The sequence below is a fragment of the Eublepharis macularius genome, chromosome 3 (assembly GCF_028583425.1).
Source record: "Eublepharis macularius isolate TG4126 chromosome 3, MPM_Emac_v1.0, whole genome shotgun sequence".
NCBI classification, from domain to species: Eukaryota; Metazoa; Chordata; class Lepidosauria; order Squamata; family Eublepharidae; genus Eublepharis; species Eublepharis macularius.
This window is the reverse complement of record NC_072792.1, coordinates 82,970,834-82,993,450: the sequence shown is the minus strand read 5'-3', so window position 1 is coordinate 82,993,450 and position 22,617 is coordinate 82,970,834. Positions and strand designations below refer to the sequence as shown.

At 40.5% G+C, this 22,617-nt stretch overlaps 1 protein-coding gene across 1 annotated transcript in view; it reads left to right on the top strand.

Annotated features, from left to right (window-relative positions):
- LOC129326556 (cilia- and flagella-associated protein 47-like) overlaps window positions 1–22,617 on the top strand; it is a 286,389-nt gene that overhangs the window by 91,184 nt on the left and 172,588 nt on the right. The window contains exons 9-10 of the mRNA XM_054974773.1: window positions 4,575–4,682; window positions 14,764–14,875. Coding sequence (XP_054830748.1) covers window positions 4,575–4,682; window positions 14,764–14,875 — 220 coding nt within the window. The remainder of the gene's footprint in view (window positions 1–4,574; window positions 4,683–14,763; window positions 14,876–22,617) is intronic.

Genomic DNA, 22,617 nt, shown 5'->3' with positions numbered 1-22,617 from the left:
ACCCTGTGAGGTAGGGTAGGCTGAGAGTTTCTGATAGACCCAAGGTCACTCCACAAGCTTCCATGGCAGAGTGGGGATGTGAACCTGGAGTCTCCTAGATCTTAGTCCAGCACTGTCAACACCACACTACACTGACAGTCTTGTGTTTGATCTGTGCAAAACTGTATGTCAGTTAATTGGCCATACTTACCTGAACTTCTGATAATCAGATTTTTCCACTCCAGATAATTCACATTAATAAGGTAGCAAAGTCTGGAAAAAATCTAACTGTAAAGAGTCTAAAAATTTCCTTGCCAAAATGACCAAGTCATTTATTGAGAGATTATTCATATTGTTCATATTGATTTTCACCAGCACACAGCACTTTTAAATATCATTGAACCATTCATGTTCTGAGATCCAGATAAATGATAGCAGTTAACAATATAGCAGAATTCTGAGAGACAAGCCACAGAACCAGTAGTTTCTGAAAACCAGAGACAAAGTGATTCATTGGTAGTGTTTAGGGATGCCCCGCCCCCACCTTTTGCCCCCTGATCCCACTTGCACAGCTGGTGGGCGGGAGAGGAGCAGGGAGGGAGGCTGGAAGCCACAAGACCATGCAGTGAAACAGCACACACATGCTCTGGAGGTCCCAATGATTGAAAAACTGGGAAAACTGGTTTTCTGATTGAAAGCTGGAAGCTACATGATCTCAGTGGAGCCAAATAGGACAAATAGGACCCAAACAGGGAGCTCTGACTCTCAAAAGCTCATACCCTGGAAATCTAGTTGGTTTTTAAGGTGCGACTGGACCCGAATCTTGCTCTTCTACCCCAAACCAACATGGCTACCCACCTGAAAATGTATTTGTAAAGTGTCTCTCAGTAAGCTTCCAAGGTGGTGAAGAGATTAAAATATGTGGAAGAGAAAACAAAAAGCCACAAAACAAGTCAAAGAAATACATTAAAACCAACACTTTTAAACCCAACAATTTTCCAATAACACAAAGATGAAATCAGTACCAGAGATCATATAGATGGGCAAAACAACTTTAAAGTTTGAGATTTTAAAAAAATCAGTAAAAACTTAATGTTTGGGGGGAAATACAGGCATCAAACAGAATTATTGCATTTAACCCCCCTTTTGTGATTCTATCCTTTTTCTATACTGTGATTTGGATGAAAAAATGGTAAATTGCCTCTGTGATAGGTTCTCTTCTGTCATCACACATACCGTTACAAGTGGCCTAGCTCCCACTATGGTATGCTAAATTTTCCTGTACCAAATACCAATGAAGCTGGAGCAGATAATCCTCCTTTCTTAGAGTTGCCGCTGGCATCCAGGTGGAACTTGGAGTTCTCCCAGAATTACAAACACAGAAATCAGTTCTCCTGGAGGAAATGGCAGCTTTGGAGGGCAAACTCTACGCCATCATATTCCCACTGAGCTCCCACCTCATCCCAATGCTGCCCTCCCAGGCATTACCCCTAAATGTTCAGAAACTTTCCATGCTGGAGTTGGCAACACTATCCTTTTCCCCCTCCCTGGTCACTTTGAAAACAGCATGGCAAGCTGCTCATTCCAGTTCCCAAACTCCTGTGAGAAGAAATCCTCTGTTGCCCAGACTAAAATAGGGACTGACCGCTCATAAAGCAAAGAAATCTCATGGAAGTTTGGGAAACTCTATAAAGTGTGTGTGGCTTGCCACAGGGTTTTCAAGAGGACTAAGGATCAAACAGGTAAGGAGGATTATCTCCTGTAGCTCCCGGGGACAATGTAGAGTAGGTCAGGAGACAAAACTGATGAAGAAGGTGGCTGCTATTGCTGCTGCCTCAGACAGCCAAATAACTTGAGCCATCACTGGACAAGATAAAAATAGAACCAGAAACAACGATCACCCTGGGGCCTAAGGAACAGTAACAGAAACAGTTCAAGCTTCTTATGCAAAACTTCCCTGGAGTTCCCAGAGACTGAGGGCCAAACTACACGTGATGAATGACACTTGAACGGCAAGTGTATTCCTCCCTGTTCACTTGCCCTCCACTCAATCCACTTGCCATTCAAGTGTCATTTGTCACTTGTAGCTTGGCCCTGTATTACCTAACCATCAGGGAACAGTCCAGGGACTTGATTCTGATAACACCACAAGTGATTTCTGACCGGACACAACAATATAATCAATAGTTCTGGATGAAGGAGACAGATCTGAACTCCTTAATTTCTAAGGGTCAAATAAGATGTGATTGTTTTTCCATGAGTTGGTTTGGGGTTCCCCTGACTCAGCTCTCATACTCTTATAGTCAGATAGCGGCTGCTGAGAGCTAAGTTCCCAAGTGCTGCAGGTATCTGATTTGCATTGAGATGTGGCACAAGAGGTCTGGTCAATTCCTAGATGAAAGGCCTCCTGGGAACCTATTTTCACCCTCTTAAGTGTTAAAATGAAAGAAAGATAGGATATAAATGAAAGAAATAAAATAATACAGAATTACAGTTCGTCTTTATCAAAGTCGTGTACTCATATTGGGGAGTGAAATCAAACCCACTGCCCCCAGCCCTGGACACCTGCACATACTGCCAACTGTCTGCAATGAGAACTACACCAAGTCTGGAATGCTACAAAATGTAGTGTCCTGATTGTGCATATAAACCCTATGCTTATACATCTTGCTACAGACTTTTGACTGTATGAAACAGAGTCAATTGGTGCAATCACATTCTCCTGTGCGCACAGGGAGTCTATCTTAAAAGTAGAGCTTGGAAAGGGTCTACAAACAAAAGGTTTGGTATAGGATATACATCATGAAACTTTTTTAAGCAGTAGAACTCAAAAATGTAGGAAGTTCTTTCCACTTTCCATATCCATGCTGCTGTGAAGCAGCATGGAAAGGGGCATTTAAACCTCTATCAGCTGCTTGTTGGGGAGATCCCTAACAAGCGGCTGATCCAAGCCTGAGGGAGTGAAATGCCCCTTTCTGTGCTGCTGCAAAAGCACAGAAAGGAGCATTTAAACCCCCTAGATCAACTGCTTCTTGGGGATCTCCCTGACAAGCAGCTGATAGAAACCAGTGAGGGGTGAAATGCCCCTTTCCCTGGTGCTCTGAAGCAGCACAGAAAGGGGCATTTTACCCCCGATCAGCTGCTTGTCAGGGATCTCCCCGACAAGCAGCTGATCCAAGCCTACTGGGGTGAAATGCCCCTTTCCCTGCCATTCAGCTGCTTGTCGGCGATCTCAACAAGCAGCTCATCCAAGCCTTCGGGGTGAAATGCCTCTTTCCCTGCCACTGCAATGTAGCACAGAAAGGCGCATTTAAACCCCTGGATCAAGTGCTTGTCACGTATCTCCCTGACAAGCAGCTGCTCCAAGCCAATTGGGGGATGCCCCTTTCCCTGCTTCAAAGCAGTACAGACAGGGGCATTTGAACCCACAAACAGCTGTTTATTGGGATTCTCCTGGACAAGCAGCTGATCCAAGCCGGTGTGTGTGTGGGGGGGGGGTGAAATGTCCTTTTCCCTGCCACTGCGAAGCAGCACAGAAAGGGGCATTTAAACCCCTAAACAGCTGCTTGTCGAGGATCTCCCCGACAAGCAGCTGATCCAAGCCAGTGGGGGATGAAATGCCTCTTTCCCTGCCACTGCAAAGCAGCATAGAAAGCAGCATTTCACCCAGATCAGCTGCTTGTCGGGGATCTCCCCAACAAGCAGCTGATCCAAGCCGGTGTGTGTGTGTGAAATGCCCCTTTCCCTGCTGCTGTGAAGCGGCACAGAAAGGGGCATTTAAACCTCCAGATCAGCTGCTTGTTCTGGATCTCCCCACCAAGCAGCTGACCCAGGCCGGTGGGGATGAAATGCCCCTTTCCATGCCACTTCACAGCAGCACGGAAAGGGGTATTTAAACCCCACGAACCACAAACCAGTTCACAAACTGGAGCAAGTTCGTGAAAGTTTGTGGTTTGTGGTTCATGAAATGGGACGAACCACGAACCGCACGGTTTGTTTTGTTCCCAGTTCATGCCCACCTCTAATCAATAATATTTGCATCTATATGAGATGAAACCTCTTTTTCAGAACACATATTTCTGAATTACACGTTTTTAATACTGTGTATTCTTTCTTTATTCTCTGGTCTTTTGACTACAGTCTTATTGAGCATCAACAATACAGAAGTTCGGAAAGCAATTATAATGATAACAGCAAGTAATGATAATAATAACGATGGATATAACCAACACCACCCAGCTGGAACACAGAGTTGTCCATATCTGGCTATCTCCAAGATTTGATCACATAGAAGAAGAATTTGGCTTTTCAGCTTAATCAGACAAATCACTAAATTGAGTGCAGTTTCATCTCTTTTGTGATCTTAGCTTTTTAAAACTGAGAAGTTAATTTAAAGCTTGTACAAATATTATCAGAGTAGTGCAACCTGTAAAAATCCATATGTAACTGCAAATAAGGAAGTGAATGGTGGTGTATAGGGAGTGCAATAAAAATATGCCATTGTGTTGATCTTCATTGTCTTCTTTCTTTTTTTGCTTTTACTGCAAAAATACAAAGTCCTGTTAGCTGCATATTGTTTGTACTTTTCATTTTAGTGTTATATTCATGTCAGAGAAGACAGGAGAGTTTTGGTATGCACTGAGACTAAAGGCAGAGAAACCTTTGCCAAAAAAGTTGCCTGAAGTAGAGTGTGAGCTTGGAAAGTAAGTATAAAATCATTCTTTTAATTCCTCCCATATATTCTCATATAGTATATAAGCATCTCTCTCTCTGTTATATTATAGGGTGAGGAAGGTTATCATGAACAGCTGGCTTTTGTATTGCTAAAAGGAGACGGCCCATTTTTAAAAGGAGACACCCCATGCTCCATCCCATTCCCAGGAGCCCCTGGGCCATCTTGAAAACCAGCTTGCATTTGTTGCCATATAGTCTAATTTAAGTCTTCAGTATCTGCTGGTATCCTTTTTAAGTAAGCTACAATTGATAGTCAGGTCTTTTCCCACATGCCCGAAAATATGTTCTTTGGCATGTCTTCTGTGCAGGCACACATGAGAACTGCACATGTGTAGGCCAGCCATGAACGTTCTAAAGCTCCTAAAGATGCAAGACACTTGCCTAGCCTTTTCACATGATTTTCCCTTCAGTGAAGCTATAGAAGGGGGGCAAGTGGCTCTCTCCCTCAGTTCTTCTTTAGCCACCACTGAAGAAGGACATGTTCTTCGCTCTGCTCCTTTATTCCATCAGTAGATGCAAGTTCTGGCCTTCAGCTCTGTGGCTTCAAAGGCACTATTCAAGAAGTGTTCACAATGTGGAACCAAAATGGCCCAATCCAATGGGCATGACAAATGCTTGCTTTGTCTGTGTGAGAGCCATGACACCTTGTGGTATGCAATTTGCAAACAATTTATGCTCAAAGCATGCCATAAAAGGGTGTTGAGACTTAAAGTAGCTCTGTGGTAGTCAGCCTTGAAGGGCTCTACCGTCTCCAATTGAAACTCTGCAGATATTAGACCTCAGCACCCAGAATGGACTTCCTCAGTTCCTCCAGCATGTTTGGTGCCTTTTGCTGCTCAGAACCAGTCAGTTCCAGCTGTGCCTTCGATGGTTCCACCTTGGTGCCAATTAGAGCTGTGTAAAAAAAGATTGAGCTCAAGTTGAAGCATGCTGATAACATGTTGACTTCAAAGTTGCATAAAAAGAAGAAGTCCTCCTCTTCAGTTCCAACCACTTCAGTTGCATCAAGTCCAACCAGGGTTCAAAGAACTCCAACTCTTAGGCGGTGCTGCACTCTGGTTCTTTCCCTTTCTGAGGGTGAGATTCCTGAAGTTATGGAACTGTCGACAACTATCCACTATTGCTGTCACCAATATGGCCTGTGAAAATGCAAAAGGGTACCTCAGATCCATCTGAGAATGGCAATAGATTGGAACTGGCTCATCATAGATGCCATTGGTTTCAATATTCTCCATATGGCTTCCCGTACCATTACTACATTTATGAGTTTGAAGCTTCTCTGGACATGTACCCATCTCTTCATTACTTCTTCCATGACAAAGAGCCCTATCTTTCCATTGGTGCAGAATCAGGATGGAATTCAAAACCTGCATCGATTCTAGCTGCAGTTCCAGAAGATAACTCTGCCCTGGAACCTGTGATGAACCAAACTGTGCACTCTGATGACGATTCTGATATTGGATCAGAACTTGCATTGGAACTTTCTCCACTGGAATTTCTTATGACGGACTCTGCTTTATCCCTGAGTGAGGCTCTCCCCTTATATTCCGAGCAGTTAGTCTGAATGGTGAGATCCCTGGACATTGAGGTGACCTGCTGTGCTCCAACCTCTTTGGATCTCGTTTTCAGGGTCCTTCAGAAGCAGCCAGACCAGTGGCTTTTCCAATCATGCAAGGCATGTTAAATGTGACAAAAGACATATGATCCTGGCCGGCCTTGAATCTGTCGACACCTAAGAAGCTGGACAACATGTATAAGATGAAACAAGAAGGTTCAGGTTTTCTGTTTACTCACCCTGCTGACAATTCTTTTGTCACTGAAGCCCTCCAGGGCAAGGGCCTCCAGAAAAGCACGAGCCACTCGGCTCCGATCGATGAGGGCAGGAAAATAGATATACTGGGCATAAAAGTTTGTTTCCTCAGCCTTAACCTTTAGAATCAGTAAGTATGAGGCTATCATGGCCCACTATCTGCTTTTCTTATGAAAAAAGATAGGCCTATACTTGAGCCTCATACCTGATAAGAAACAAAGGCTTGCAAAAATTTTGCAGGGAGAAGCTCTAAGGCTCTCCCAACAACAAACCAATACAGACAAACATATTGGAGATTGCTCTTCAAGAGCTTTGACCGCCACAATTGTGATACATAGGCATGCATGGCTCAGAACCACAGCCTTAACCCCTCACCATAGGATGAGAGTGGAAGACCTTCCCTTTGAGGGGACAGTTCTATTATTTCCACAACACATGATGCACTAAAAAAGGTTTAAGTATGATTGATAAGGTGACTGTGAGGTCTTTGGGTATCGTACCCCTCTACCTGAATCTCTTTAAGCAGAGATGTCCCCCAAGGGCAAATGCACCATACACGAGCAAATACAGTTGGTTCCATCCTCAACCGGTGCACACTCTGCCCACAGGCTCCCAACAGCTTTCTTCCTCTGTTACCACTCAGCCTCGGAAGTCGTATTTCTGACCCAAATTGAAGGATGGATCCTGATCTCCCAGAGATCAGTCTGGATCCAGCAAACATGAGTTTTGAAGCCATGCCTTCTTGGGCTATGTCAATCAGCCAATCACTTACTCTACAGGCTTGGGAGTCGATCACTCAGGAGGCTTGGGTGTTGTCCATAATCAAACAATGCTACTGCCTGGAGTTCAAGACAGTTCTGCCCAACATTCCTCCTCTGTCCAACCGTCCATCTCCTCTTGCTTTACTTTTAGAGGAAATGCAGTCATTGCTGCAGAAAAAGGCCATAGAACAGTTTCCATCTGTCTATTCCGACTAGGTATTTTCCTGGTATTTTATTGTGGGCAAAAAGTCAAGGGCTCTCGCCCCATTCTAAACCTCTGATCCTTAGACCATTCTGTCTTTGGATTTACAGCTTCTGCAGGTATAATCCACATTGGTGTTTTCTCTTCCAGGTATTTCTTATATTTTGCCCATACCATGAATAAACTTCGTCTTACAAAATGATGCAAAAACATGGCATCTGCTTTCACCTTATCATACCATAAATAAGCATGCCATCCAAAAAGCCTGTTATATCCTTCTAAAGCCAAAAGCGTATAGTTTTTCAGCACCATCCATTCCTTCAACCAGACCAAACATAGCTTCGTGATATAGTTTTAAGTTTAGTAATTGTAATCCACCTCTTTCTTTGGCATCATATAGTACCTTCATTTTCACTCTAGGTTTTTTCCCGGCCCACACAAACTTCAAAATCTTTCTTTGCCATTTTTCTTTGCCATTTTTGCAATTTTCTTTGCCAATTGTCTTTAACAATTGGTATTGTTTGCAGTAAAAACATTATCCTTGGAAGTACATTCATCTTAATTACTGCAATATGCCCTAACCATGGAAGATTCAACATTCCATTTCACCATGTCTTTATCTATTTGTTGCCATAATTTATCATAGTTATTCTTAAATATATCAATATTTTTAGCTGTCAGTTCAATACCTAAATATTTAACTTTGTGGACCACTTCACACTTTGTCTTCTCCATCAATTCTTGCTGTTGTTGTTTAGTCATATTTTTACATAATATCTTGGATTTATCTTTATTTATATAAAATCCTGCTAGATCTCCAAATTCTTTTATTTTTTCCATTAATTTTAACATATTCTGAGTCAGATCTTCTACTATAACCATCACATCATCTGCAAAAGCTCTCACTTTATATGAAAATCCTCCAGTCTTCAATCCTTTTATCATATCCTCTTCTCGTATTTGTCTAAGTAAAACTTCCAAAACCATTACAAATAATAGTGGGGAGAGTGGACATCCCTGTCTTGTTCCTTTTCTTATTTCCAATTTTTTCATTGTCTCAGAATTAACAACTATCATTGCAAATTGATTTTTATATATTGCTTTAATTGCTTGCATAAATTTCTCTCCCATCTGCATTCTTTCCGTCGTAGCAAACATGAAATCCCAATTCAAATTATCAAACGCTTTTTCAGCATCTACAAAGAAAAATCCAACCTGTTTACCTGGATTCTTATCATAATATTCAATGGTGTTCAGTACTAGTCTTAAATTGTCTTTTATTTGTCTATCAGGTAAAAAGCCAGCTTGTTCGTCTGCTATAAATTCCATCAACCACCCTTTGAGTCTTTCCGCTAATATCTTTGCAAAAATCTTATAGTCATTATTTGTTAATGATATTGGTGTGTAGTTTTTCACAAAGTTTCTTTTGGTATCAATGTAATATTTGCTTCAGTCCATGTTTCCGGTATCTCCTGTCCTTCCAATATTGCATTCATTACTTTCTGCATCAGTTGTTTTAAATCTTCAGCCATTACTTTATAAAATTTAGCTGTAAGTCCATCTGGCCCTGGTGCCTTTCCCACCTTTGTGGTCTATATCGCTTCCAAAATTTCCGTTGTTGTAATTTCAGCATTTAATTTCTCCTTCAATTTTATAGGCACAGCTGGCATATTCAATTTATCAAAGTACTCTTTTATTGATTTATAATCCACTAATTTTTTCTGATACAATTTCGCATAATATTTATAAAATGCTCTCTCTATTAAACTTTGGTCATACAACTCTTTTCCATCCTCCTTTATTTTACTTATTATTTTCTTCTCTCTTCTTTTTTTCAACTGCCATGCTAAGTACTTCCCTGGTTTGTTGGCTCCTTCAAATGACTTTTGCTTCAGTCTTTTCAGTTCCTACTCCACTTCTTTATTTTCCATTATTTTTATTTGTTCCTGCAATATTTTAATTTCATATATCAATTTCTTTTTACCTGGTCTTTTCCTTAATTGCTGCTCTATTTGCGCTATTTTCTCTTGTGTTTCCTTTAATTTCCTTTCTTTATTTTTCTTGTCTCTTCCATTTAAATCCATCAAACCCCTCGAATTACTGCTTTGTATGCATCCCAAACTTTATATATTGGAACTCCTTTATCCACATTGTCTTGAATAAAACATTTAGTCTCTCTTTTTAGTACCTTCAAGCTTCCTTGGTCTCCCAACAGATCTTCATTTATTCTCCACCTCCGTTTTTTACATTTCATTCCAAATCTCCACATCACTGGATTATGATCTGAGCTAATTTTTGGCAAGATATCTATCTCCTTTGTGGCTACTGCCAATTCTTTAGACGCCCATATCATATCTATTCTTGAAAACGACTGGTGGCTTGCTGAAAAATAAGTATATTGTTGAGTTTTCGGGTTATATTTCCTCCAAACATCTTCCAAATTTTCTTGCTTTTGTAATTCAAAAAAAGACTTTGGCAATTTCCCCATTTTATTTTTACTCACAGCTGTTTTTTTGTCCATCTATAAGTCCACAACTCCATTCAAATCTCCAGTCAAAATTATTTGTTCATAAGTCCATTGTTCCATTTGACTCATTACTTCCGTAAAAAATTGCTCTTTAGATCCATTTGGTGCATAAATTCCCACTATCAGCATTTTCTTAGCATTTTATTGAAATTCTACTGCCAGGTATCTACCATCTTTATCAGAAACAATTAATTTTGGTTGCAGGTCTTATCTAATATAAATTACAATTCCCCTCTTTTTTTGCTTTGTTGTCGCAGTGAATTGTTTTCCCAATTTCTTATTTGATAAATATTTTACATCTTGATCTCTTATATGGGTTTCTTGTAAACAAATCAAATTACATCTTTGCTTGGCCAACCAATGAAATATTGCTTTTCTTTTAGAGGGTGAATTTAGTCCATTAACATTCCATGATATTAATTTGTATTCCATATTTAGGATTTACTTGTACTTGGAAAGTCTTTTTCATTGTCCATCAAAAACACCTCTATTGCATATTTTGATTTAATCACCTGTCTCGCAGACTGAAATTCAAAGCTCAAACCTTCAGGTAACTCCCATCTATATCTAATATTCATTGATTTCAATTTCTGCTTTAAATCCCTATATTTTTTCCGCTCTTGCAAGACCTTCCTTGGTAACTCTTTCATTATCCGAATCTTTGTCCCTCCAATCTCCAATGGGGACTCAAAATGCTTTCTAATAATTTCCTCTTTCATTCTCTTTGTCGTCAGCTGGACAATAATATCTCTTGGCAAGTCCTTTTGTAGTGCATATTTTGAATTAACTCTGTAAGCTATATCCAAATATGTCATCACATCCTCTTCCTTTTGATCTAGGAATTCTGCTATTATTTCTGCCATTTGCTTCAAGGTTGCTCCACCCACTTTTTCTGGAATACCCCTAAAATGCAGTTGTTTTTCCATTGCTTTGCATTCCATCACCACCATCTTATCACACACGCCAGTCGCATCCACTTTCAACCCTTCCGTCTTTTTTTCTACATCTTGTACCTTTTGCTGTGTCACTTGGAGCTCCATCCTTAATTCATCAATATCCTTCTTTACCTCCGCCACTTCTTCTTTAATAACATCTCTAATCTCATTCATTAAATTTTGTTGTAATTTCTGCACCATTTCTTGAGTCTCTTTATTACCTTCTGTTATTTTTTTGTCCAGATTCTCAATGGTGATTTGCCAATCTTTATCTTTTTTTGACGCCATCATTGGGCTTGCCTTTGCTCCCCACGAATCTGCTCTCTTCCTCAACTCCATTGTCTCAACGTTACTTTAAACTCACTTAATTAACTTGAGCTCAATAATTTGCAACAAGATGCAGATAAAATAAAAAAAAAAGTTTTTGCCCTCTTTCAAAATGTCGGGCGTCTTTTCTCTATTGTATATCAATAATTCCGCCCTCACTCAAAATGGCGACTCACACTTCCCTCTATCATCAAAATGCCGGGCGAACTTTCTCTGTGGTAGTGATGTCAGCTATTTCTTCTCTGTGGTAAATATCCTTCACCGGGTTTCCGCTTCCTCTTCCACACGTTGTTTTCCTTCCGCTTTTTCCTGACCCATCTCCTGCTGCTCTAGTCACTTCTCACTAATGCTGTAAACAAGCTGCTTCTCGCGATTCTTCAGCTGCTTCCCATGTTCCTCCCCTTCCCGTCGCTATCTCCCCAACCGCAGGTATGCAAAACAATATTCTCTTTTCAATCTTTTTAGCCTTTTCCAAATTCAAAAGTCACAAATTTACTTTCCACCTCTTTGTAGATTCTTTCTGCTTTAGGTCTCTGTCTCTTAAACTCGTTAGTTTTTGGTCTTTGATTAATAATTCAGTCCGTTAGGGGAGATAGTAATCTCTACTTCTTATACTCCTTTTGGGTTGTACTCACTGTTTCTTTTGTTCAAATCTCCTTAAATCCGTTTCTGAGGCTTGGGGCACGACGGTCCTGTGCCAATTTAATGACTCCAAAAGCTGCTGCAGAGATATTAGCCGCCCTTCTAGGAGGGGACCTCAAGGCTAAGAGGAGAATCCTTAATTCAGAACCCCCCCCTTGCCGAGATCACTCACTCTTAGGGCCACAAAGCATTCTTGCTTGATTTCTGCCTGAAATCAGGGGGCTGCGGGTGATCGAAGCACCTCACCAGCCAAAAAACAGCACCTCGGATGATCCAGCTCCCTGGATCACATCAGACCACCATAATCCCCAACCGCCCACCTTTTGAATAAGTTAGTGCGCTCAATTCCCATATGGGACTGCACAGAAAACATGATGTTGAAAACAGGGTTGCATTTGCCTGTAACTGTTGTTCATTGAGTGTTCTGTGCAGGCACACACCCCTCCCTCCTTCCCCACCGTGTGTTTTTGATTATTATTTTCCTTCTACACTCAGCTTAGAAAACTGAGGGAGGGAGCTGCTCATCCCATCTTTTATAGCCATGCCAAGGGGAAAGCATGTGAAAAGGCTAGGCGAGCATCTCGGCTGGCCTGCACATGCACAGCTCCCATGTATGCCTGCACAGAACACTCAGTGAACAACAGTGACGGATAAGTGCAACCCTGTTTTCCTCCACCCTTCCTTTGTTTTTAACTTCTATCCTGATGAAGAAATCTGGGGAACTCAAACATGTATACTTGCTGTTTTGTGATATTTTGGTTAGTCTTAAAATGAAAGTAGTATTCTACATCCTTCCTCACTTTATTCCATGGACCAATATGAATAGCTACATTTTTTTAAATATTGGTATTTGTTTATCTTCTGTTTTGCATAAGGTATTAGAGTAGAAGACTTTGGCTGCAAAGGACATGGCTGGTTGCATTCAGTGAGATCAGTGCCTTAGCTGGGTTGGTCTGTTGGATGAGTATAATAACCTTGAGCAGGGGGTTGGATTGTCTTCGCAGTTATGTCAGTTTAAAGCAGTGTACTGATCAGGACTGATCCTTTAATAACAAGACTCTTGGCATTGACATGTGAGCGATAGACGTTTCAGACTGTAGAGCAAGCAATTTGTTAACAGGTGTTGATGAAGGCCACTGTAACAGACTTTCTTGTACTCAATCTCTTTTCCTTTTAGAGGGTCTAGTTGGCATATCATTGAACACTTCACTGACATGAATGAAGCCTCTGAGTTTTATAAAAACTTGTTTATATAAAGAAACCAGCAGAAGGACTATAGATTGGGGAAATGTGTGTCATGTATTTTCTATCATTTCCTCCACAAGGACAATCACTAGTGCTTTGATAATGCTGTCAGCAACTTCAGCCCTGAGAAAAGTCTTGTGCATATGCTTCCATTTGGCAACTTTCAAAATCTTGTGGGCTCTTCATTTACAGGAATGAAGAACAGAAATGACACAACTGTATGCTTTGTTTTTGCATGCCCCCAACTATCCATTTATTATACACTGCTGGAGAAAAGAAGCTCACTGTTTCCTCTCACTTACCTGGGGAGACTGTATTTCAGAAGAGCATTCTAGCTGAGAGGATACACTGAGGTCCAGTATCATGCAGTGCCATGGAGACAATGTTCCTTAATTAGCCTTTTTTCCTGCCTGTATTGCATTTACTTTTTTCCCCTTGTGATACCATCAGCACATATTTATAGTTACACATTATCATTAGTTAAAATTATTATAGAAATTATAACCTAATAAAATAAAATCAACATTGTGAGACCTAGAGACCTCTTCTGAGAGAACAATTTTCTGAATATTTCTTTTGGTCCTTACATTTTCAAGAGCAGTAGCAAATTAAGAAACAAGTACAGATTTCTGGTGTTGCACAGGCTTATAAAAATATGACTTCAGTTTCAATAACTCATTGGGCTGTTTTTTTTAAAAAGGTGTAATTTATATTTAAACTGTAAAGATTAATCATGGTGGTTTAACTATAAATGCAAAGGCTGTCCAAAATGAAATTGGACAGAAAGGAGGGCGTGAGAAGGGATTGGGGAGCCTATTTTAAAACAGAATTACCTACAAGGGTCATCTCTTTGAGTGCTCAAGGTTACAAGATGATCAAGAGGGATTACAGTTTTGTGGCAGTAAATCAAATGCTATTGGAGGAGTTACTTAATTACAAGTTTCTCTTGACAGTTACTTGCATTGAAGGGAAATGCAGGTATCATCATTTATGGTTTGGTTATCATTAATTTTCGTCCAATTTTACTGAGGGTAGACTCTACAGCTTTTATAGGCTATAGCTGTATAAGGAAAAATATATGTGCATATCCTTTTCCAATCAAATATATCTGTTTAATAGCTCTGTAACTGATGCATAGCTAAAATGATCTATACCATGTTTAGTCTTGAAAAGAGAGCTAAATTGATCGTAAATCTCTAAGGCTTTAATTCAAGAATACCAAAGCTGTGGCCACTGATAATGTAATAATTATAGTATTCTAAAGTTATATGAATGCTATTCAGTGCCTGTTACTCTAGTTAAATACTGATACAGACATCGCTTGATACAGCCAGAGCTTGGGTGCAACTTCATGGTCCTGTTTGTTTAGTCTTTGATGATTCAGGTTAGAAGATTCCAGACAGTAGGTATGGAAAAGGCATGCAAGATCTGGATTTACTGCTAATGAAGGCGGAAAGTATTGGTTTCAAAAGACCTTAGTGAAAGCATATCCTTAAATCCTCTTATTTTTCAAATAAAAAGAAGTCATCTTAGTTGAATATTAATACCAAATTAATTTAGTGCTTTTTAGAGATTTAGTCTGATTTTTTGCTTTGGTACAGGTGGGTCCGTCAATACATTCCTTTGGTTAATCCTACCTCTGAAAGTCTGGAACTGAAAGTTGTGAACAACAATTCAGCCCATTATTCATTGGAGACAGACTCCCCAAATCTTGTAAGTTCTTCAATGGAATAATTTTATGTTTATGTTTTTTGAGATAGTGACCTGTAGAAATTTAAAGGCTTCTGGAATTCTAGGTGTTACTGAAAATTGCAGTTTATTATGTAATACAAATTTATGTGATGATATGCAAAAGGTTGTACATGCCGCGGACAATGTCAGTGGGGTCAGGTATTGAAGGCAAGAAAATAGTATAATCACTACAGTTGAATAGAGATTATAACACGATGGCAGACTGATTTATGAAGTTATAGAGGCACTTACAGGCAGTCTAGACAGAATCTGGTAAACTGGTGTGGGTAAAGTTTGCACTAAGAGTTGTTTTGCATAGTCATGGCTCATGACAGAAGCCTAAGAAAGGCACAGAAATTAGAAAAAACAAAAAGGCATCTTAGTAGAGCATTAATGCAAAAAGAAAGCATGCAATATGAAAACCTTGAATCTGAAACAGATTGTGTAACTTTGGGTCAATTCTGTATTCGAGTGAATAGAGAAGACAAGGATAAAGTTCAAACATTCTGTTAATAAGAAAATTTCCTTGACAGATTGCTACCACTCAGCCAAGTTTCAGGACAAAGCTGTAATTTAGATAGATAGTATAATCACTACAGTTGAATAGAGATTATAACACAACGGCAGACTGATTTATGAAGTTATAGAGGCACTTACAGGCAGTCTAGACAGAATCTGGTAACCTGGTGTGGGTAAAGTTTGCACTAAGAGTTGTTTTGCATAGTCATGGCTCATGACAGAAGCCTAAGAAAGACACAGAAATTAGAAAAAACAAAAAGGCATCTTAGTAGAGCATTAATGCAAAAAGAAAGCATGCAATATGAAAACCTTGAATCTGAAACAGATTGTTTAACTTTGGGTCAATGCTGTATTCGAGTGAAGAGAGAAGACAAGGATAAAGCTCAAAAATTCTGTTAATAAGAAAATTTCCTTGACAGATTGCTACCACTCAGCCAAGTTTCAGGACAAAGCTGTAATTTAGATAGATAGCTCTATCTTGATTGATGTAGCACAGGAGTATTTCTGGTATGTGAGCATAATGTGCCCCTCTTCTAGTCAAACCTTGTACACAGTCTATTCCTGCCATAGGTTGCCATAGTCTCTGCAGCTGTTCTGTGATTTGTGGGAAAGTCATTGGTAAGGGGCTGTACATGGTAGGGAATCCCATGCTGGGTTAAATTCTATGCTGGGAGAAATATGTTACAGTTCTTACCAAAGAAACCACATCATTAGGCAGCATCCTAGTCACTTGGAGAGAAAAGAGAAACAATGAGGTAAATCTATATATTGTCGAAGGCTTTCACGGCCGGAGAACGATGGTTGTTGTGGATTTTCTGGGCTGTATAGCCGTGGTCTTGGCATTGTAGTTCCTGACGTTTCGGCAGCAGCTGTGGCTGGCATCTTCAGAGGTGTAGCACCAAAAGACAGAGATCTCTCAGTGTCACAGTGTGGAAAAGATGTTGGCATAATGTGCCTCTCTTCTTTTGGTGCTACACCTCTGAAGATGCCAGCCACAGCTGCTGGAGAAACATCAGGAACTACAATGCCAAGACCACGGCTATACAGCCCGGAAAATCCACAACAACCAATGAGGTAAATCACTTGCTCATATGAGATCCTTATGGCAGTGGCATGTTGCTATAAACAATCATGTCAGCTTCTTTTAAGTCACCATGGCTTTGATATTCTCATGGGCAACAAATGGTGCCTTCCTGCACAGAAGAGCTGAGGCATACCCCGTATTTGTAGGAAGGTGTTGGTTTAGGTAAGAATATTTTTCTGCAGTCATTCTGAACGAAACTTGGCACAGAAGATCTAAGCTGTCTGCCCCACTCTCTGTTGTTTCTGCTATAATCCAGTTACCTCAGTTCTGTCCCACAAATGCTGCCTATTTATTGTCTTCCCTTTTGGAAGCCAAGCATAATCATAAAATAATTGTTTGAGGTTATTTTTAAAGGTAGCCCCTAGCAAATATGACCATTAATATAAGACTACAGTAGAATTCCCGAATAAAGAAAATTCCAATCATGACTGTAGAATGGAGTTTTATCACCAAAGATTTTATCTGTTTGTCATTCAAAATGTGATATATTGAAACTCTATTTTGGGTCTCCTGTTGCCATAGCAATGGGACTCAACCTGTGTAGAAGATAAGAATACCATTTTGAAGTTTGAAAGCTTTTTTAATCCATCTGTTTGAAAACTGTCATATAGGTGATTTATTCTGGAATGTTTGTTTCCACAATATTTTACCATAAACAATGATAACATATAAGCATCTAATAATGAACTGAAAAAGCTGAAAGTGGGCAGATAATTTTTTAACATCCTGGCCAGTCTGACTATGATCTATATGAGTCAACATTTATTATCATTAAGTCTAATCCATCACTAGGCTTATGATCCAACAATGATATGGATGAACCTGTTAGAATCCTTCCAAAAGCTAGCTACAGTAAATAATATAATGAATCAAGATTATAAGGCTGAGCAACTTACACAATACTGATTTGTGAAATGACTAGCAAAAGAAAGCAGCCAGTTTCTGTTTATTTTATAATGCAGTGTTTAATATACTTTAGATTAACAATACTGAATAAGGTTTACTCAGCTTGAAGTTGCATGATTGTAAAGTATTAAGTAGTTCAAACTGAAATGAGAAGTTTGTATTTATTTTCATTTTTCTGAAGATAATGACACTATTTAAAGAGAGGTGGAAAACTGAAAAAAAGAAAAATCAGAATTGAATTTATTTGTTTATTTAATTCAATTTATATTCCACCCTCCCCGCAATAGCAGGCTCAGGGCGGATTACATACAATATAAAACATGAATATATATATATATATGTGCACTTTAAAAACAGAAATAAAATCACATAAGTATTATAAATATTTAAAAACAATGTGGCAGCACTTCTCAAAAAAAGGATGTAAGGAGTCATTGAATATCTGTGATAGGTGTGTCAGCTGCATTACTGATACATAATTTGAAGAATAAGCTTCCTAGTCTGATTTTGGGTTTCGGTTAGAGGAATTAAAAGCAGCCAGGGTGATAATAGTTGAGGCTGTAGAAGCAAGCCCTTCCACACAGTACTATATAGCTTTCTTCCTTATGTTAAAAAACTGCTGCTGTGTTACCTTACATAGTCAGGAAGACATGCATACCCTAGACAAATGTCTATGTGAATGTGGCCTATGGCACAATTTGACCCAAATTCACACTAGGGTAGGCTGAATGAAGGAACAAAAAATTCTTTCTATTGCCTTTCACGCTTAGAAGCTGCTGGTTTAGATTCTGTGCCTAACTTAAAGGAATCTGAGAACTTTGACAAAGTGGTGAAGAGCCTCCACAAAACTGGATTAACACTGAGAATCTAGATAGATTGAAAACTGAAATAACAAGGGGGAACCAACAAGGACTCATGGGGTTATTTCATTTCCCCGTGGATCTCCTTCCACATACTATCTCTGCTTTTTCTCCTACTGGCAGCCCACATATCCTCTCCCCTTTCCTTGATTCCTTCTCTCTTTCCACTCACCAAGCAACTTTTCATTTATCTGCCACCAAAGTGTTCAGCTTTGTTTATTATTCATTTACTTCAATTTACCCCAATTTTGTTTCCATGAGCCCCCAAAGCAGCTTACATAATTTTCCTCTCCACCATTTTATCCTCACAACAGGTAGATTAGACTGAGAATTTGTGGCAGGCCACCTAGCCAGCTTTCTTGTCAGAGTGGGGACTTGAACCTGAGACTCCCAGATCCTAGTCTGACACTAACCACTATACCACTCTGGCTCTAGCTTTCCCTCCTTTCCTCCCGCCAGCAGCCTCTCCTGGGGAAAAGTTTGCTCAGGTTGCAAAAGTTACATGGTAGCAAGCGACTCATGTGGTGGTTGCTGCTGGGTCTGATAGGATTGCCATCTTCCAGGTGGAGCCTGAGGATCTCCTATAATTACAACTGATCTTCAGATAACAAATATCAGTTCCCCTGGAGAAAACAGCTTATATGGAGGATGGATTGTATGATATTATACCCTGCTGAGGTCTCTCCCCTCTCCAAACCCTGCCATCCCTAGGTTCTACCCCCGATCTCCTGGAATTCCCCAACCCACATTTGGCAACCCTAGGGCCTGCCCAAATCATGCAAATTGTGCAGAAGCTGCTGCTGGGCCCAGGCAAGTTGCATGGCATCATATCATAGCCACAACCGCACCTGGGTGAGTAGCACAAATTACATGAGTGGTTGTTGCTGGGTCTGGACCTACTAGTCCTGCCTCTAGAGCAGGAGGGAGGAGGGCAGCGGTGGACTGAGAGTCCAAAATAATCCTGGAAAGGGCCACCCCCACCTTTTCCTGACAGAAATTATGATTACCAGTCCCCACTATGGCCACTGAGATCTCTATTCTTAAAGGTAAAGCACTGCTTCTATTTTTGGATGGGGCTTAACCCCCCCCCCCACACACAAAAGATTTGTTTTCAGATTTGTCTGCAACATGTTCATCTCAAGAGGGGAAGACTATAGAGAGAACACAGACTGGCACAATTACAAGGGTGGGTGGGGCCTAAACTAAAATGGAGACTTGAAGGCAACAGCCAAGAGGAACTGAGCATCATCCTTGTCATTCAGAAGACTGGCTCAGCTCAGTAAAAAAGCATTTACTGAAAATTCAGATTCAGTTGCTAGCATCTCCAGTTATGAAAGATCTCTGGTAGGACAGTGGGAACGATCTGTGCCTGAGATATAAGATTGCTGCTGCCAGTCAAATAGTGCGGCCAGTTTTGCTTTTAACTGTGATTGCAGCCCTGCCTTTCTTAGCTGTTGCTGACACCCTCCAGGATTGGAAGCAAGGGCCACTATCGTCATTGGCCATCCTGTCAGATGGTGGATCCTCCCTGCTCCCCCTCCACCTGGGGGCATTTCATGCAATCCTGGACAGTGTGTTTAATGAAAGCTAGATGTGTTCTGTTGCTAACAATTTCACAAATTAGTATTTCCATTCATAGCACAATGATCTTGATTTATTATATTATTAGCTTACTTTAGCATGATTTTGGAAGAGCTTTAACAGATTTGTACATATTACAGTCTGATCATTAGCAGAGAAATTAATTAAACTTAATGACAATGAATTTTGACTCCTGTAGCCTGCATGCAAACTGTCCTGGCACTTTAATATACTCTTCCTGCTTTCAGCTTTTCTAATTCATTACCAGATGCTTAAATGCCACTGCTATTCATGGCACATTAAAAATAAATTACCTAAATTTACTTTGTAAAAGTGTTCAGTCCCAGATGTGTTAGTCTTTTAACATAGGGCATGTGAATTTCAAATATTACCTCTTTTACCTCTTTCTTGAAGTACTCTTGCTTTGAAAATTTTCAGTAATCAGCCAGCTGCCCACCTTTTGCTTCAAGGGAACCTTCAAAATGTAGAAGATACCAGATACTAATTGAAATTTCATGACACCTACCTTTTTAGCATTTATTATAGATTCATGTATGTGTGTATAAGGAATCGGGTTCTTCTGGGGGGGGGATTATTTTAATCAGATATTGTATTCATTAGAATTTTTCCATTTCAACCAGTAAATATTTTTCTTCAAAGGTTTTAAATTAAGAATCTTAATTCACCGTTTAAAAAACCCTTTTCTTTTGAGAAGTGGCTTGGCATTGTTTAGATGTAAAGGCAAGCCTCATTGTTAGCAGTAAATGATAAGCCCAGAGGATCTTGTCTCCTCCCTTCTTCACCTACACACAGTGAGATAATTAGGGTCTTATTTAATGATACATTAACAGGGCAATCCTAAGAAGAGTTACTGCTTAGACTGGAATAATTTTGTTTAGGATTGCAGTGTTAATGCAAGCTGGATTGTGTCTGCCCAAGAGATACATGTGTCTGCCCAGGAGATACCAGCAGTGTGACAAACAGCCCACCACCATGGCCCTTTTCTGCTAGCAAAAGCTCATAGGGTGGAAAGGAGGGAATAATGAAGCCCCTCCTACTGCTGTGCTGTGATTAAGAGATTATTCACCCACACGCACTATTTTTAAAGTGAGTTCCATGTCACATGTTAAACACAATTTAGGTTAGTGTTTTGTCCAAGCCAACCCACTTTTAATGTATCTGACCCTTAGTTATTTCTGAGTTCACAGCCAGCCGTAGTTTGCCTTTATGGATAATTTGTATAATTTGCCAGGAGACCAGAAATGAACAAACATTTGGGCACAAGAATCCCCCAGACTCATTCATGTAGCAGCAAATCATAGTTTATGGTTACACGATACATTCTATAGTTTCTCAGTCATGCTACCTGTGGCCCATCGATATGGGCAGGGTCTGTCTGCCTCCCAGCCATCCACCGTCCATCGCGTCCGTCTGTCCATCTGTCCATCCGTCCTTCCTCCCCCTCCCCCCCTCCCCCCTCCCTCTCTCCGCCCCCCCTCTCTCCTGAAGGTCTCCTGCAGGCCTCATAAATGACTGAGCAGGGTGAAGTTGCACCACCTGAGCCCATGCTACTTCCTCAGGGGAACTGCCCTGGCCATCTCCCCTGCTTCTTCCCCAGCCTGCCTCTGAGCCCTCCCTTTTATTTCCTCCTTAACACTACCCCCTCCCCTAATTCCCAACCCCAGCACCTGGGCCAGTACAGAAGCCAGAGTCTATGAGAGGCTATACCTCAGATGTGGCAGGCCTTACCCCTGCTTGGTTTGGGCCTGCCAAGGCAGTGGGGCAGCAGTTGGGCCTGTCTCTGTCTCGCTATTGGGTAGCTGATGGGAACTCACGGAACTCCCAGAACACTAGCTCTGGTCATTTCTAAAACAAATCTCCCTAAATCTTAATTAAAAGCTTAATTAAAAGCCTGATTAAGCTTATGCTGTTTTCCACAGCTGCCAAATCCCTATCTGAGGGGGAAAGTATCTCTGTTCCCTTATTAAACTGAGGCTGGCTTACCCTCTTCCATCTAATGGAGATCCAGGCCTCTGATTGGCTGGATATCTTAAATCAGAAGCCTAGAGGATGTGGAACTTTAGAAATCATTGCCACAATGTAGTAAATGCTTTATTGAAAAAAAGTGACATTTCAACTGCTTTGAAGGAGGCAGCTGTACAACTTCTTTTGAGGTAGCCCTCCTTAGAGACCCAGTTTGGTGCAGTGATAAAGAGGGGCAGGGGGCATGGTTAAGAGGAGCAGGGAGCTGAGGAGAATGGATGCCTGCAACTAGAGCTCCATCTCTCCCCACCCTAATACCTCAGCAAATATCGTCACAATGCCTCAAAAACTCTTTGTAAAATGGGCAAACAAAATACAGAAAGGAAGAAACTGGATTCCAAGGTGGCAAAAAGACTATAGGATTTTTTCCTGTCTTCACAAATACTGACAGCATCGGACAGTAGAGATGAAACTCTCAAAATGCCTGATGGAGAAACTGCAGCTGATCCATGCAACAAGTCTCTCTAGATCCTGCACTCACCAACATGCTTGTGAACATGGAACAAAACAGCCTATCTAAAATGACAAGACTTTTGCAACTGCTTACCAAACAATTTGCAGAACTTAAAATCACACTGACTAAAGCAGCCCAAAATGCAGATTGTGCCTTAGAACTTGGCACAACTACAGAAGGTGAAGTCCAAGATCTGCAAAAAGAAAATGAAATGCTACATGATAGAATACTCACCCTGGAATCCACAGCACAGCAAATGAACCTCAAGTTCAGAGGA